At 41.2% G+C, this 18,545-nt stretch overlaps 1 protein-coding gene across 1 annotated transcript in view; it reads left to right on the forward strand.

Annotated features, from left to right (window-relative positions):
* STK10 (serine/threonine kinase 10) overlaps positions 1-16,316 on the forward strand; it is a 97,142-nt gene extending 80,826 nt beyond the window's left edge. Inside the window, exons 9-19 of the mRNA XM_054977371.1 lie at positions 98-673; positions 1,845-1,975; positions 5,932-6,055; positions 7,835-8,014; positions 9,093-9,185; positions 9,321-9,450; positions 10,548-10,672; positions 12,131-12,319; positions 12,667-12,792; positions 14,391-14,504; positions 14,860-16,316. Coding sequence (XP_054833346.1) covers positions 98-673; positions 1,845-1,975; positions 5,932-6,055; positions 7,835-8,014; positions 9,093-9,185; positions 9,321-9,450; positions 10,548-10,672; positions 12,131-12,319; positions 12,667-12,792; positions 14,391-14,504; positions 14,860-15,000 — 1,929 coding nt within the window. The 3' untranslated portion in view covers positions 15,001-16,316. The remainder of the gene's footprint in view (positions 1-97; positions 674-1,844; positions 1,976-5,931; positions 6,056-7,834; positions 8,015-9,092; positions 9,186-9,320; positions 9,451-10,547; positions 10,673-12,130; positions 12,320-12,666; positions 12,793-14,390; positions 14,505-14,859) is intronic.
* The last annotated feature ends 2,229 nt before the right edge of the window (positions 16,317-18,545 follow it).

Genomic DNA, 18,545 nt, shown 5'->3' on the forward strand with positions numbered 1-18,545 from the left:
CAAGGATTTATGTTGTTGTTCCATCTCCCATACTTAGAAAAAATAATCAAGCTTGCTGTACTTGTGACCTTCCTGTTTTCTCTTCCTCTTCACACAGCCTCATGGCAACAAGAGGGGCTCTTCTGTTACAAGCCAACTAAGTTTGGAAGGAGAGAAGTCTCCAGAAAAAAACTCGTCATCACTTGTAGCTAATGGACCCAAGTTACCTTTGGAGCAAATCAAGGAAGCCATTAATGGGAAGGGCAACAAAATTTCAGTTGAAGGGGTTGGTAATGAGAAATCAGAGAAAAACATTAACAGTTCAGACTTGTCTGGGGTAGAGGATCTGCCCGACAGCGAAGAAATGTCAGGCACCAGTTCTCAATTGCCTCTCCTTGAAGAAAAGGTAACACCAGCAGATAACAGGGGCCTGGACCACCTAAATAAAGACTGTGAGCCAGCAAGCAAAGGAGATGCAAATGGTGGAAGCCAGCCAGAGATCAGCCTCCTTGAAATGCCTACTGAAGAAAAGCTTGCCAATGGGAGTTTGAATTTGTCTTCTCAGTTTGAGAATGGGAGCTCAAAGAGGGACTCTGATTCTGGTAGCACCTCCGCTTCAGATAGCATGGATCTCAGCATCTCCTTGTCTGCCGATTTGTCTCTGAACAGAGGCAGTGGGTCACTTTCCCTAAAGGTAAGAATTTGAGATCAAATACTAGAATTCTTCATGGAAACAAAGGTTTCAAGATTCATCCTCCTTTGAGTAAGGCCTCTATAGCTCACACTTGGATAAATCCTCCTCCCTCTCTTGGAGGGGAGGATGTTACAGATCCCTAAATGGGGAGTAGACCTCACTTTGAATGACTGCTAGAATAGTCAAGGGTCACCTTTTCTGACTACTGATGTGATGTTCAGTGCATTTTTCAGTTTCAGAGGCCTTGATCAGCAAAAAAGGCCAATAATGTTAATTTTAATTTAGGTTGGACATTTAAATAGGTGATACAGTTCTTCATACTCTATATGTCAAAGGAGAAAGAAGGTATAATGTATAAAGAGGTCACACAGTATGTTCACAACATTTCAAGCCTGCCGTCACAGTGGAACTGACAGAGGAGCACATCAGCTAATTGGATGCTGGCTGAAACTTGTCAGTCTTACCTCTCCCACTCCTTTGCTGCCATTTTCTCTTCTATGACATTCTGCTCTGGCTGGGAAAAGTTAGTAAAGCACCTAACGCTTGGTGCTTCAGATAGTCACTTTATTCCATGAATCACAGGAAGAGGAGGCAGCAGTGAGGGAGAGAAGGAGGAGCAAAACTGACATGTTTCAACCAATGTTTAACTCAACAGCTGTCTGTGAAGGTGGGCTCACACCAAAGCAGAATAATGCACTTGTCATATTAAGTCTGTTATTTTCCTTTCCATGTGTTCATCAGAGAATTTGGTATTTTTTTCAGAAGTCTTTTTTGGGGGGTGAGGAAAAATAGGCATTTGAGTGCTTCTAATTTTGAGAAACTTGAAATTCTGCAGATGTTGCAAGTGAATACTTGAGGGTTCAGAATACTGGTTAACTTCAGATGACTGTTAGCAACAGCCCCTTACCTATACCATTCCAACAGACAATATATTTGCTCTTGCATTGTGCTTTACCTAGTTCTATCAATCCCCAAATTAATTCTGTTTAACAGAAAAATTAGACGTTGCAATTACAGCTTAGTTGTGCAAAAAAAAAATGTGGAAACAAGCCTAATTTGTACTGTTGGTTGTATTTCAGAATTTGAGTTTGCCTGGAAGAGAACTTCCCTTCCTCTTCCCTTCCAGAACACTTTTCCAAAATTCCTTATCCCAGTTTCTTTTACTGAATAGGACTCAAAAACACACAAGATGACACTGAAACGGACCAGGAGATTTGTGGTGGATGGAGTAGAAGTGAGTGTCACCACATCAAAAATCATCAGTGAAGATGAGAAGAAAGATGAGGAGATGAGATTCCTCAGGCAAGCTAAAAATCTGTTTTGTGTTTGGAAATTTGGAAATGCATGGCTTTCTCAGGAAAAAATGAAAGGATAGAGAGGTAATAGTATCTAACACAGGGATTCTTCAGACATTACAACTTTTTAGGTGTGCACCTGAACATGTAAAGAATGAATGAAAAAAAATTGGCTAAAGCCAATCTATTTTATTTAACAAAATTTACATCCCTCCTCTCTGCCCTCATAAAGGCCACTAAGGCAGCCAATCTAGGCTCTCTCATGAATACATACCAACAAATGTGTTGGTATAATGTGCAGAATGGCCCTCAGTAATCTCCTTATACAAATGGTGCAGGCACTGCCATTGTATTCTGTTTGACTATTTCTGATGCTGCTTCTGCTTAGTGGTGGGGATGTCTTCACATTCATTGTCTTCATCAGTGTGGTCCAGGGCCACACCTCTTGACATGGCAACCAGTGTGACAAGGCGCAAACTGCACATTATACTAAAGACACTCTGGTATGAAAACCTAGCTGCGGCACCTCTCTTAAAGCCAAGGTCAGAAAGAATTATTGCCCCTGAAATTGTTGTGATCCTCATCTGCATACTGCTGATGCAAAACTGACCTCTGGGTTAGCAATGGAGAAGATGTAGCCTTGTAGTTTAACACTCTTGTAAGTGAGAGGGCCTGGTTATATCCCAGTCTACAAAAAAGAACCAGAGTTGTTGGGGGCACCTTTCTAAACAGTCGTGTTTAAAGATGCCCAAATTAGGCATTTTCAGTGTTAAAGAATTCTAAAAGGGAAAAAATGGTATCTTTCATTGGGTAAACTTCCAGGTGTGTTGGCACCTCCTTGATATTCCTTAACCTGTGATCGTAACTAGCAAGTACAAAATGGACTAGTGTAGAGTGGGCCCACATTGGTTCTTCCCTTCCCCCCACACTCTTGCTGAAATCAGCGTGTTCAGAAATGCCTGTGGCTGAAAGTCTAGAACTGGAACGTTGCCTTCCCTGGGAGGAGGAAACAGTGTCATAACTTCTGTGTGTAGCAATTCCTTTCTCACCCTGAGGGTGGGGGCGCTGGACGGTGCTTTGTGGAGCTAAGAAGCTCTTTTTGGCAACTATGGCTGCAGCTGGTGGACCAGCAAACAGTCATCAATGGGCTGGATTTAGCTCTACAGTCTTCAGATGCCTAACGAATAACCTGTAGCGAGAAGAGCCATACTTAATGTCTAAAACATGAGGTTTGTGGCTTTTTCGTGACACAAAAACAGTGCATGGGCAAGGGGAGGGAAACTTGTCCTCTCTGCCATCTTATCTTGCAGCTGCCCAGTGCTTTCAGCGCTTTACTTCCAGCCCAGATAACTTCGGGTATTGAGCTGGAAGAAAAATCTTTAAAACGATAGAATGCAGTGAGAGGAAGAAGGCAGAGTTTATCTCACTTTCCTCCGCAACATTTTTGTGGTTGTTTTTTTTTTAAAAGTATGCCACTCCACCACCATTTGCTTCAGATGTGGTTAGATGGGCATGTATATAAATACAAGGTGGCAGCTAGTATACTACACCTTACCTTGGCAGGCAGTAGTACGTATTGGAAACTGAGTAGAGACAAAGATGAGGGCAGTGATTACTTGGTTATGGGTAGTTAAAGGTTGCAGTTGAAACTTGAATTCCAGTCATCTGTGGGGAGTGGGGTAGAGGAGTTACACAGTTTGTCCTTGTTCTGCCTGCTCTTGTCAATAAGCTGACATCTTTTAACTTCATTTTATTGCATACTGCCAGAGGGGAAGAAACATTCCCAGGTGCTTTTTAAATCCTTTGTATATTTTCTTAGATAAATTTTAATTAAACACAAAAAATGCTGAAACTTTGAGGCTTTGCATTAGTATTCAGTGTGCCAAGATACTCTTAAAGCTTTATGACCTCGCCCACCCCAGCCCCCTACAGTTTTACAGTCTTTATGCATCTACAATTCTTCCCAGGGAATGAAAGAGGCTGTGGCAGCTATTATGGCTTGTAAAATTAACCATTCATAAAAATCCTTTGGATCCAGTCATACAAAAGGAACACTTGGCACATCTCTAGTATGCTTCAGGCTATGACGGTGTGAGGGTGGCACAGAAGAAATAGTGCTAGTTATTGGAGGAGAATTTCAGAGTAACGTAATTACTCTGAGTAGAGTAATATAGCCTGCAGGTGATCCACAGTTTTTGCATAGTACAGGTCCACTAGTGCTTCACAGCAAAACCAGTTTGTTTTACTTTGTCTGGGTCCTCACTTCCCAAGCTCGACCAGGCCCCTGGCAACTCCTTCTCCAGTATAGCAGTGCTGTTTGGAAGCAGAAAAGGAAAGAGGGGGGCACTCTGGGCTCTCCCTGAATTGAGCTCCCAGACCAGTGTGGTGACCATCTCAGCTCTCTCAGCCCCACCCACCTCACAGGGCGATTGTCGCGAGGATAATTATAACACACTTTGTAAACTGCTCTGAGTAGGCGTTAAGTTGTCCTGAAGGGTGGTATATAAATTGAAATGTTATTATTATTATTATAACCTATTGCATTGTCTACTTGAATGTCCCAGTAAATACCAGGGGAAAACAGTATCTATATTTGACTGGAAATGTCTTTTCCTCCTAAATTAGGGTATTTACAGGCAGTGGGCCTACAAGGATTAGTGGGAAAGGGGAAATCCCTTCCCTCCCTTTTTTGCTCTATTTCCCCATCCTTGTTCATATTCCCCCACTCCTATTTGTTTCAGCTCAACCTCCACTTGCTAGTCCCTGTTTCCCGCTCTTCCCTATATTTTCCCACAGCTTTTCTGGCTCCCTTCACCATGCAATAAGTTTGGGGGACAAGGGATTTAAAATCCTCTTTGTTTTTTTATATTAACCTGTGCCTTTAGTACTGGGTGGCCCCACAGTGCAGTTGTTTTGATCTACCCATAGCTGTTACGTATATGGTCGGATATCACCCTCCCAGTATGACTGATGTAAGTCTGGTGAACTAATCAGCAATGAACACATGTGTTTCTCCTCCTATAGCTACAAGTATTTCTCTTTACACATGCCCTTCAAAATGGTACCTTTTAACCACTTCTTAATTTTAAGGACACCTAACCTAATAAAAGTTTGACAAAGTACACCAATTTTCTAAACCTTAAATTTTTTAAAAAATGAAAATGTGTGGCTTACAGTGCGAAACTGAGCCAGTTGAGCTTCAATCTGTGAGCTATATTTGAATGCACCTGAGTATAGGGAAGGTGATTCATTTCTTTGAAACATCTGTGTGAGAAAGGTGACATAGAGACACAGCAGTAAAGACACAGGCAGACCAGAGGTGAAAGAAATAATCTCCTCCCAGTATCCTGTAAGGGACAAAATCAGGTGAAGTGTGGATGTGACTCAAATGACTTTGCATTTACCTATAAGTAAAGTTCTGGCACTCAGAGCACGAGGATCTACACTATACGTAAGTCATCATTGCTATGGATCCATTAATATAGATTGTTCTCAAATTTAGCTTGTCTTGGGAGAATCAGGATAGCTTGTCCTGAGTTCATGAACTTATTTATTGATACCAGTTGTTTGCCACTTCTGTATAAAATACACCTGAACTGTCTTAGAATAAAATTGATACAACACTGAAATACATTGAACACAATGCACAGTAATATGAATATAATGGCAGGATAAAACAGTAGCGTACAAATACAAAGAGCAGGGAGTTAAAATATAAGAAAATAGCATCAGCCATAAAACGTTACTGGCAAGGGCTGCCCTTTTACCAAAAAAAACCCCTGGGGAAATCAGTGTGTTTTCACCTGCCACCTAGAGCATAAGAGCTGAGGCTCTAGGTGAATCTCTGTGGCAGGGCACTGTATAGCCAAGACACCACGGTGGTCTCCTGTCATAACCAACTTTCCTCCTCCTTGTAGAGACTCATACTAAGAAACTCTGTTCCTTTCTGCATTCACCTCATAGGCGCCAGGAGCTGCGTGAACTGCGGCTGCTTCAGAAAGAGGAACATCGGAACCAGACACAGCTGAACAGCAAGCACCAGATGCAGTTAGAGCAGATGCTGAAGCGTTTTGAACAGGAAATGAATGTATGTGAGAAGGGGGACTTGCAGTGCTTCCAGAGCTGGGGGAGGAAGAATAATCACCATATGCTATGTGTAGCACATCAGATATAAGTTATAGTGGAGTGGAGCTTATCACTTAATTGAGCAAAGTTTGGAGCCTTCCTCTAACAACTGGCTGTTCCATTTGTGGGTATGCCACTTAAATTGGAGGATGGTTATATCCACCCCAGTGCTCCCCTAATAGGTCTTCTCATTTCCTCCTACCAATGGTTGCATATATTTTGGGCAGGAGGGAGCTGAAGTCCTCCTGCCTCCATTCATTAATGTAAGCTTGATGGCTGCATATTGTAATGATAAGGCCGCCTGCTCCTTCCACTCCAGTATACTGTTTAGCTTCAGCAGGGAGAATGGGAAGTTGCTGAAGGTTCACCCTGGTAATCCTAGAAAGAGGTGTTACTAGGTCTAGAGTGTCTTTGCCAAGCCCTCACACAAGCCAGAAAAATTCCTAACAATATAGCATACAATGGTTGTTGTGGGTTTTCCGGGCTGTATTGCCGTGGTCTTGGCATTGTAGTTCCTGACGTTTCGCCAGCAGCTGTGGCTGGCATCTTCAGAGGTGTAGCACCAAAAGACAGAGATCTCTCAGTGTCACAGTGTGGAAAAGATGTTGGCAGGTCATTTATATCTACTCAGGAGGGGTGGGGTTGAGCTGAGTCATCCTGTAAGAGTTTCCCAGGGTGTGGAATGCTAATGGCGGGAGGAACTACAATGCCAAGACCACGGCAATACAGCGCAGAAAACCCACAACAACCATCGTTCTCTGGCCGTGAAAGCCTTCGACAATACATCAATATAGCATACAGCATTTCTGGAACAGGGACCTCGTTTGATAGCCGGCATTCCTTTACCGTGGAATCCATTTCACTAGCTTTCCTCTGCTACGATGCTTAATGAAGTTTCAGTGTGTTTGAAAAGCATTTCTGTTTTTAAGTCTTTCTATAACATGAGGTGTCTTGAGGGCAGAATAGTTCTGGAGGAGGTGTCAGTGACTACACAGGCACTGCAGTATGCAAAGAGAAAGAGAGTGGTAAAGAGCTACTGAAGACCAATAAGGGGGGCTGTGCTAACCCAAGTTACCCTGCTTGCAATCCAAGACTAGTGGTATGGGGCCCACAAGACTGCTGACGCAGATATGCATCAACTAGGTAGTTTTCCATGTTGCCAAATGTGCCATGTAACTTAGTTATGTTTTGTTTCAGAAAGATTTCACCTCAGCTTTATGCTTGTTTTTCAAATTTTCTGCTACCATATATTGTATCTCTTTCACTGAATGTCCTGTTGTTTATTATTGTTCTTTGCTCAGTGAATGTCCTAGCTGTTTATTATATTATATTTTCACTTGCACTGTGTAATCCACCTTGGATTTCAGTGAGAAAGGTGGAGTATATATGAATAAATAAAACTGAGAGAACTGTGTCAAGGACCTCCACCATTATCTCACTCAAAGCTGGGTTTTTCCTTATCACAGTAACTTATGGGGAGGAGGGCTGTTACAGAGAGAGGTACTCCCTAAGTTATGCCAAATTCAGGTAACGAATTGCAGAACTGATGTTATTTCAGATGGAATATGAGGAGTGCTTCAGATCAAAATGTGGATTTGTTTAAAAAAAGCTTTGTCAAAGTTGTTCGTATAATTGTTTCTTCAGCCTTGATTTCTTCCCTAACAGTTATGATAAGGTACTAATTTGTTCTAGACTCTCAGCTGACAATAAGTAATTTGAAGGTCCTTTTTTTCTTGCTTAGACAAAGAAGAAATTCTACGACACTGAACTTGAAAATCTAGAACGTCAGCAGAAGCAGCAAATTGAAAAAATGGAGCAAGATCACTCTCTGCGCCGACGTGAAGAAGCAAAACGTATTCGGGCTGAGCAGGAGCGAGAATATGCTAGATTTCAAGAGCAGCTGAAGCAAAAAAAGAAAGAGGTAAAAAGGAATAATACATCAAATTCTTCTACAATGAAATTCTGTGATAAGATCGTACGTTATTGATCAGTTGCTGCTGTTGTCAGGCTGACATCACAAGGAGGTTCAGGACAAACAACTCGGGTTTGAGATATCTATTTAAAAAAAAAAGGGAGCAGACTGAAAATAGAAGCCCAAGTGGGAGAACAGAAGACTGAGGGTCAAACCACATGAGACAAAATACACTTGAATTATACTTGAATTACAAAATACATTCAAATTACGTGTGTAATTTGAGTGTATTTTGCCTTGTGTGGTGAGACTCTGAGAGGAAAGGCAATGGTTCACTTCTGGAAGGAATGCCTAAGGAAGGATGGGTAGCAAGAAGTGGGGCCGAGGCAAAGAACAGTATAAATGTAGGGCAGAGAAATGAAGGGTAGGGAAGAGAAGAGGACAGAGTCTGAATAGGGTGTAATCTGATGAAACTGCAGCTTCAGGCCTGAAGTATCCCAATAATAGTGCCTTGCAATTTTATTTAGTAGTTATTCCTGTAAGGTGGCAAGCCAGCATGCACCATCTCAGGATTTTTCATGCGTTACTGAGATAAAAGATGATTGGTGACTTGCGCTTCTGGTTTTTTCCCTTGCTTTTGGGGTAATAGAAATTGCAAATGAAGAGTTATTCTTTTGCGTTCGCTTTTAGTTCAAGGCATGCATCTGAGGAAAAGGTGAATTGAAAGTGAAGGAGGCATGAGGGAGAAAGCTGTAAGTGTGAAAGTGGGAAGGAGAGAGAGGTTGGGATAAGAAAAAGAAGGCAGGGAAGAAGAAGGAGAATGGGAATCGTATAATTAAGAAGGCAACAGTTTTAAAAATCAGTAGAAGAGGTAGAGATTGCAGCAGAATTGAATCAAGGAAGTGACAGAATAAATAAGCTCAGCGTAAAACTGGAGAATTCAAAGTCTTGGTATAATCCCTCCAAGCCTTTAAGTGATGTGACCAACATGAAAAGTGTTTTCTATGCAGCCACTCCAAATGATTGGACCAGAGTACAGTCTGAAAAATACAAGACCTTCTCATTCCTTTTTTTCCTGCTCGTTTAGGTCAAGAGTGACATGGAGAAACTCCCACGGCAGCAGCGCAAGGGGACCATGAAGGTGAAGATGGAGGAGTTTGCACAAAAGAAGCAAGCCCTGGTAAATTTTGAATAGGTTTTCCCATGGGGTGGCAAAGGCCCTCGTGACCGTTCTGAGTAACCATCTCCCAAGTGTGTGCAAAGATATCAAAGGGAGATCCTTGAGAGCATACAGTTTGTTCTTGTTTCTTTCTAGGAACAAGAGTTTTTGGCCAAACAATCTGAGGACCTGGAACAAGCCATGAATAATATCACAGCCCAGAATCGAAAGGAGATCTGCGACAAGGAGCGTGAATGCCTCAACAAGAAACAGCAGCTCATGAGAGGTGAGAGGTTTTCTGGTTTTCAAATTGGTTTGGAAGGAGGTGGTCAAAGGAAAAACACAGTGAAAGAACCAGTTTTCATTTGAAATTATTAGCCCCCTCCAAGTCAAAATTGGCATGGCTGCAAGTGAAGATTATACATAATGAAAGAAAATTAAAACATGGTTCATTATTATTACTAGCAACATGTGTGAGCCAAAGAAGGTTTCTCGCTCCCTGATCTTCTTGAGTGGAATAATGAGTGGTAACATGAGGCTTCTGCAGTCTAAAAGTTTTTCTTCCCAGAATGCCTGGCATTAACTATCAGGAATTCTGGGCAGTGTAATTGCCAGAATGGAATGCAAGGGGGGAGTAAGTGAAACAATGCAAGTCTTTTCTCACATGTTACTACAACATTGATCGCCATCAACAAGGTACATCAGCTGAGGTGGGGTAGAAGAGGAGAGAGGGAATTCAAAGGGATACCTAGAACCCCATAGCATTCCATGGCATCATCAGGTGTTTTGAACTGCTTGAGAGCTCACAAGGATCTCACCCATCTATAGTCTTAAACAGCTGGCCTCAGACATGGGACCCTTTTTAAATTTTTTATAATGTATGTGAGCATTTCTCTTTTCTTGTTCTGTCTGTCTTTTCACTTTTCACATTTTGCTGCTCTCTCTTTCTGTCCTTGTTCAAACTTTTATTTTGAAAAGATCCTTAACAGAGAAAACGTCAATGGCATCACTGGCACCACCCATTTTAGGTCATGGCATGACATCAGCATGACCTAAATAAGTAACAGACCGGTTGGTCTTCTCGCCTGAGGGACTCTCCTGTATATTTGGTTCTTTTGTGGGGCGTCTTTTTTTTTTTTTTTTTTGGCAACAGAAAACATGAGCAATAGTGTCTTTTCTTCTGAATAAGAGACCCATGAACAGGAATATTTTTTCTGTACTAGTGAACTGCTGATAATGTATTTTTGCTGGGAATCTTCTAGTTCTTGAATGACCTAGTTATTGATTATATTGTATTCACTTGAGTGTGTAATCTGCCTTGGATCTCAGTGAAAAAGGCAGACTATAAATCAACAACAACAACAATATTTTTGTCTTCCTCAGATCGGGAAGCCACAGTCTGGGATCTAGAAGAGCACCATCTACAGGAGAAACACCAGCTAATTAAACAACAGCTGAAAGATCAGTATTTCCTCCAAAGACACGAACTGCTACGAAAACATGAGAAGGTAGCTAAGATGAATTTTTTTCTGTCTCTAATACTTCATATCACCAAGCAATTGGAAAATGACCTTAACAGACCTATACAGAATGGTCTGCTTTTTACTTGACTGAATGCTAGGTGGAGTATTGGGGCAGGTGTTGAAGACTTGAATCTAGTGATGTCTTGATTACCTCTGTACTTGATCCAGAATTGCTCACATTTTTGCAAGCATGCTGTTGAACACCTGAAATGCTCAGTGGGTATTTGTGAGAGTCCAAAGTGGTCCCTTCCCCAAGCCACAAACCTTGCTTTTGTGAATGGAGCAGAAGTATATGGACACAAGGGAAGACTCTTTAAATACACAGTAGGCCATAACTGAGACCTATCATGCCTATAAATTACTCTGCCCAATCCTTCCCACCATGACTTCCTGCTGGGAGTGACTAGAACTGGATTCTTCCATTGACTCTCAAAATGTATTGAAACTATAATTCTCATCAAGCTCAACTATCCAGTAAGTTCTGAGCATGTGCCAAAAGTAGCTACCAGCCAGCTGCCTATGCGATTATCAGTTCTACCTACTATGCAACTGCAAATTCACTCATTTTACATTGTGAACCCTTTATCAGTGCAAGCATATGAGGTGCTTGACTTGAGAGAAAATATGTAAATGTGCCTGTTGTTTGCAAGCACTGTACTATCATTACTTGAAACTGTAGCAATAGTTCCTAAGAGCCCAAGTAAGCCCCACTGTGTTGAATCTTGCGTGGGCAGATATAGTAACATTTCCCCTCTGGGTATAGTATCAGTTATGTAAGAACAGAGGAATATTTGAGTCAGAAGCAGTGCAGGGAAGCTACAAGGAAGCATGATGCTCTGTCGTTCTGGTATGCCTCTTGTCTCTCTGTTATCAGCTTTGAAGTAGTTCTCCATGGATTCAGTAAGAGAGGAGGAAGGAGGAGATGGGCTTAATGTAAAAAGGCATGCTGTTGGAGAGGATCTCCTCTATTCTTTGGCTGTGTTCAATGCAAAAATTATATTGTTAAACTGAAAAAGCCGAGAAAAAAATTATTTCAGCAGTAGCATTTTGGCAAGATTGTTAGAGGCAAGACTGAGTTTGTTAGATCAAAAATGGGGATTGGCAGTAGTAAGCCATGAGTCATGGAAGGCCTGAAGGAGATACTTGATCATATTCATCTCTCCATCTTATAGTGAAGGATCAGTAGCTTGTTGTGGCAGCAGTCTCTCTTCTCTGTACTGTGTGTATATTTTGCATGAGAGCATCTTCAAGGCAATGTGCAACATTGGATGAGTTATTCCGTCAGGGAGGCAAGGGCTGTTTGAAGGGCTCTTCAGTTTAGCAACTCAAAATTCTTTTTTTCCCTTTGTGGTCTTCTGAGTAATCTGGCTCAAGTTCATGAGTCCTCTTTCAGTATGACTTGTCCTGTATAACATCCTGCCCCCATGGGTATTTCTATTCCAGGAACGTGAGCAAATGCAACGGTATAACCAGCGAATGATGGAGCAGTTGAAGGTTCGGCAGCAGCAAGAGAGAGCCCGCCTCCCCAAAATCCAGAGGAGTGAAGGGAAGACCCGCATGGCCATGTACAAGAAGAGTCTCCATATCAACTCTAATGGAAGTGCCTCAGAACAGAGAGAAAAAATAAAACAGGTGGAGTTTACTGAGAGAAGCAAAGAGGATTTGATTGTAGAGTTGTCTGTAAATGTTTGAATCTCTGGAAGGAAGATGCTTGATGATTGTAGGGTTATAAAATGTACTCTGAACCTTCTCAACAGCCTGCACTGGCAGAAGCAGCTACACTTGGGCTTTGCTCTGTCTCATGTCGTGTAGCTAACACACAACCTCTGCTAAAATCCAATCCTTTTAGTAGGTCTTTCTTCATACAAACAGGTATTGAAGAGTACGTGGCTTTTAGGACCCATCTCCTAGCACAGTATGCAGATTTTTAGCACTGAAGCACTCTTGAGATGATAATGGGTGCTCCCTTTATGTTACAGTTTGCTCAGCAGGAGGAAAAGAGGCAGAAAGCAGAGCGACTGCAGCAGCAACAGAAACATGAGATGCAGATGAAGGATATGAGTGCCCAGTGTGAGAGCAACATGAGTGAACTCCAACAGTTGCAGGTAACTTCATCCTGTGGCTCAGTTTTAGAGAGATGTGTGTTAGTCTGAGCATGTCTCATGCAATGAAGTGGCCTGTCCAGCAATTCTTTGTTTCTCTGTTAAAAATGGGTCATACTGTCTGATGACTGTTCCCGAACAGAACTGGAAAATATCCTTCCTTTTGGATTGACATGTTATGACATTTATATCCCATTCTTCCTCCAAAGAACTCAAGGTGGTATCCTGTTTTGTCCTCACAGCCACCCTATGCCACCTTGTGACATAGAGCGGAACTACAAGTGACAAAAGGCACAGATTGGGCACTTGTCAGCTTCCCTCAAGTTTTGATGGGAAATGTAGGCAGCTTGATGGAATGCTGGACAAGTGACAGTTGAAAAGTCCATTGGACAGCAGTCAGAGAGTCAAGCTGCAAGACTAGGATGCCTACATTTCCCATCAAAACTTGAGGGAAGCTGACAAGTGTCCAATCTGTGCCTTTTGTCACTTGTAGTTCTGCTCATAGTCCAAGGAATAAAAAGTGACAAGGCACCAAAGATGTATGTGTAATTTCTCTGAAGACAAATATCAAAATACGATGAACAGCTGTTCAGGAATACTAAAACAGACTGGGAGGTTGAAGGGGGGGGGGGGGGCTGACTATCTAAGGTGCTGGCATTGACCTTAAAAGCCCTAATACAGCCTTAGACCGGCACACCTTAAGATAACCTGCTCCCATATAAACCTACCCAACCGTTACAATCATCTTCAGGGATCCTTCTTCAGTGAGCCCTGTCACTTGCAGCTAGACAGGTGGCAACCTGAGAAAAAGCTGCCTTGGTCTTGGCATCAAAATGATGGAAGGCCCTTCTCAGGGAGATTCGCCTATCCCCCTCAATCATTGTCTTCATCAGTAGGTGAAGACCTTTCTATGCCATCTGTCATATTCTAACTGATCCTCCTCCTTGTTTTAATTGTTGTTTTTATATATATGTATATTTATATATATTTATAAATTTATAAATATAAGTATATTTATATATACTGTTTTTAAAAGCTGGTTTTAATGTCTTTTCAATTATTCACCACTTTGAGGGGCCCAGTTGGGATGAAAGGTAGCATACAACTGTGTTAGATACATTTATAAACTTGGGAACGTATCTTCATTTGGCATAGTAGGTGAAAGCTCAGTACAGTATATGTGAGGCTAACAAATGAAGGAGGGAGTTCAACAAATTGAGGTGCCATATCTCTGGCCTTCTCATCCACCTCACTTCCAGAAGAGGGGTACACAAAGCAGGAGTATCTGTTGAATTTCTTGATATGAGACTGAGCGAGGGTTTATTAATCAAAGTCTCCCAATGGGTTCTGTGGCTAAGGAGAGATTTCATTTGTGGCCTTCCTGGCATGTATAACATTCTAACCACTACAGTCACTGGCTTTGTGAAAAATAAGATATTTGGAATGAGAAGGGCCTTTATTGTGTTTGAGAGATATGGTTCTCACCTACTGCTAGAAGTTCATATGGGTTGACAAGCCAGTTCAGCTGATATGTTTGCTATTGTTCCTGTATGCCCTGTGAAAACTTTCACATTTTGTTCTATGGCGTTAAATCTACACAGAATGAAAAGTGTCACCTTTTGATTGAACATGAGACCCAGAAACTGAAGGCATTGGATGAAAACCACAACCTGAACCTGAAGGACTGGCGAGATAAACTGAGGCCACGCAAGAAGGTAACAATTTTGAGTTAAAACTTCACAAAGATTTTGAATTTGGCAAAATTTCAGGGTTTACTTTTGAATTTCTGATCATGTTGCCAAATCAAGTATATTGCTATGCCATATGTTCTTCTATACTGGGAATTTATTGGGCAGGGGGTTGGATTAGGAAAATATGTATCTGAGGTTTTGCAAGTAAATTTATAGTGGGATATTTATTTTGGGGTAATCTAATTTTTCTCTTCAGTTGTGATTCCATGTGAACCAACAACTCTGATGTGCAAGCAGGTAGTAGAGATCATTGTGTCTTAGGGAAGCCGAACTATTGCGGTTGAGATACTGCCATTAATGTGGATCTCCTCTCTTTCAGGCATTGGAAGAGGAACTGAATCAGAAGAAGCGTGAGCAGGAGATGTTCTTTAGGCTCGGTGAGGAGGCCAATGGTCAGACTCCAGCCTCGCCAAACAAACCAGCCAAATTTGTCCCGTTCAGCTCTGCAGAAGCTTCATAACCCTTGAATTAGTGGGCAAATTTTGCCATCAGTGGTGCTGTTACAACTGGGGAAAAGTCAGCAAAGGACACCAGGGCTCCCTTTCCTTCTGCTCCAACTGATTTTCAGATCAGTTCAGCCCTTTATGCCCCTCTTGTCTGGCTCCACTGGAGATGGCAGATCCGAGTTGAAGTGACAGTGGCTGGTGCTGACCAATTGCACTAGGAGAGCGGCAAATGAGCATCACGCGGGAAAGCTCAGAAGGCCATGTGCAGAATTCATGATGCTTGCTGACACCATTGCTTGGCAGTAAACTTGTTGCCTGGAGTTCTCTTACTATCTACCGCAGCAGTAAATGCTAGAAACTGGAGATATGTTCAGTGACTTCTAAAGGCTATTACAGTAGTTGTTAAACGTGTGTGTTGCTTTTCCTAACCAGCTCTCTTGTTAGCTATGCTAAGGCCCAGTGTGACAGGTCACTGGTTTCACTGACCAACATGAGCTTTGTCTATTGGTGGGACTTGGCTACCTCAGGGCACAAGGGACTCCAATGACAGCCTTACTAAAGACAACAAGGAATTCCCTGCCTTTTTACTGTGGCCTATATCTCTCGCTCAGCAAAGGACTCTTTCTTTTCCATTTAGGTCTCTCCTCTCATCTGTTTGTTTGAAGTGACTCAGCGCGCCTCTTGGTGACCTTGTGACACAATTTCTATCCTATCTTAAATGTGGGATAGTAGTGCCAGAACCAGAAATAATGGAAGTGAAATGTTTCAGTTAAAACCAATCCAAGATCCAGGACCTTTTCCCAACAAATAAGACAATGAGAGATTTAATAGTCCTATGCAGAGGGAATTTCCACAGGTGCGAACATGCATGCACACAGGGACTATGGAAATTGTTGTCTGATTTGACAATATACATATCAGCACACCTGTCACAAACGAATAATTTTAAAAGAGTAAGCCTGGCAAAGATCCATACGATTTAGAGCCTAAAATGATGAAATGTGCAAGTCAGCTAATGAATAACTTCCTGTCACTGTTTGTTGTACTGAATAACCAAGGCCAGTTTATTTCGCTGAGGATTTGATATTAGAAACTAGAATGGGACTGCAAATCCTCTCTGCTTCATTTCCCATACAATGTTCCATTTAAAATAAAGTGATCTTCCTCTGCTCTTCAGAATATGCTCTGTTATATTGATTGCCTCCTTTGCAGTTTTCAGTATAATGTGCTCTTTTTGTGGTGATTAATAGGGAGTTATCTGTGATATTATTAGTCTAGAGGAAAATCTGTGCTTTGTTATGGCAAGAGCTGCTGTTTGCTCTTCTGATAAGCAAAAGTATCTATTTAGCAAAAGTATCTACATCTCCAATGCAACACAGCTGCAGCTAGCCTAGGGGTAAAGAAACCTTGTTTTGCATCGCCTTGTGTGACTTTCATAGAACAGAAAATGCTGAAATTTGGAGGTTTTATTCTACTGTTGTATAAATTGGAAGTTATGTGGTTGGAAGTTATGTTTTTGGCAACAAATAGCACCCACCTGAGAACTGTTTCAAAGCAACTTTAGTTGCTATGCATGTCTGTGAAGTTACTCTGGGTTTGTAGGGATTCTAATGGGTCCATGTAAGCAGAACCACATGTAGTAGAGTAGACTATTGTATGCTTAAAATGCTGAAGATCTTTAGTGTTTCATGGTCCTTAAATTCTAAGGGGTCATTTTTAACTAAAGAGAGACTTTGCTTTTGTTAGTGGACTTTTTTAAATCCTTCAGAAATTAGGAGGCTTTGTTAACTTTACCAGACAGCATTTTTCTATAAATTGGCATCTTACTGCTTTGCACGATCAGTTCACACAACCCTCCATCTGTTCAGCTATCCACATGTAGTAATGCTTGACTCAGTATTTTGAGAGATAAATGCAAGCAGAATATTTTGAGAGATAAATGTAAACAGAAGGTCTTCATGGATCTTTGTGCTATCGCTAAGCACTGTGCATTAGGATGGCCACATTGTTCACGGTTTCTTTCTGATAACTGTAAGAGAAGGAATTTGTCTATTTGTTATGTAGGTCTAGGAAACGCAGGGCTGTTAGTGGGTTTCTCATTGCAACATTGAATAAAGAGAGAAAATATATATTGAGTGTCAGAAGCAAAATTCTATCTGACGAAAATACTGTTTAGTGGACTCTGGAGTTGTAAGAGTCTGGCAAATGTACATTGTAATGGTTAGCACTCTGGACTCTGAAAGCACTTTAATGCCTTACTGTACTGCTTTGTGTGTGAGATACAGAACAGCAGGGATGAAAGAGAGAGAGACACACTGGCAGAGAATACAAATTGTTGTATTCTTCTAATTCAGTGTACAAAGAGGAATCAAATGTACACAGCATTTTCTGACAGTTCCCATTCTTACATTACATTGCAGAAAACTGATAATAAATCTCAAGTATGTTGTGTGTCCCTGAATGTCGCGAGGGGTGCATTCACACATGCTGTTTTGGTTCTTTAGACATCATCCAATCACTCATCTAAGGATGGTTTTCTTGGCCAAGAAATGAAACAGGGGGCTCATTATGGCAACACATATGTCTGTCTTTCATTCTGTGCCATCTACCTGTTCTCAGCTGCTACCAAGAGGTGCTGTAACTTTACACAAGTGCAATATTTACCTCACACAGTGTTTTCAAGGAAACTTCTCCCTTTTAATGGTAAGAATTTGTTGCTTTCCCTTTTTCAAGTAACCTTTTTCCTCCGCTAAATACAATCAATTTATTTTTGTCTGTTGGGACAAAGGAATGTTATTATTACATGTGGTTAATAAGAGTTTTGAAAATATTTTCTAAAAGGTTTCACTTTTTTGGGTAACCACTATGATGTAAATAATCTAATAAAAAATTAACACCACGAGACCCTGCATGTGTGTCCAGAATTCTGTGTACTAGGTGTATTGGGGGGGGGCTTCAGGTCAGCAGTGCTGACATATTTATACATGAATATTGCTTGGATGTGATAGAATATTGATACCTGGATTCTGCTTATTTGAATGTTAAAGCAACCCAATCAACACTTTTTCAAACTCTGAACCAAGACAAGTTCTTAAAATATATATTGTTTAGTTTGAGAACTTCTGTATTGAAATTTGTTGATAATAAACTATTAATTCTTGAAGCTTACTGTGTCCAGTTGGAGCTATTCTTAATTCCCGGCTGCTATACTACCAAAAATAGCTAAAGAGTGACACTGCTTGGTAGAGAAGAAGAGCTGCATGTCCCCTGAACATCCGTTCCCTTTCATAACCAATGTTACTTACCTTGTCATGATGCTAAGCCAATATGTTATGTGCAGAGCTGAATTTAAAACCATTTTAGATACATTCACATTAGCCAGAGGAATGTCTTTGTTGATTGTTGGAAAGACAATAGAATCTTGTGCTATCTTAAAGACCTATTTATTGTGCAAAAGCTTTTGTAAGTGAAAGTCAAATTGGGTGCCTGATCTTTTATACTATTAGTTTATATGCATATAGGTACAGAGACAATGAGTTTTAATACACAAGAGGGAACA

The sequence above is a fragment of the Eublepharis macularius genome, chromosome 4, assembly GCF_028583425.1.
Source record: "Eublepharis macularius isolate TG4126 chromosome 4, MPM_Emac_v1.0, whole genome shotgun sequence".
Lineage (NCBI taxonomy): Eukaryota > Metazoa > Chordata > Lepidosauria > Squamata > Eublepharidae > Eublepharis > Eublepharis macularius.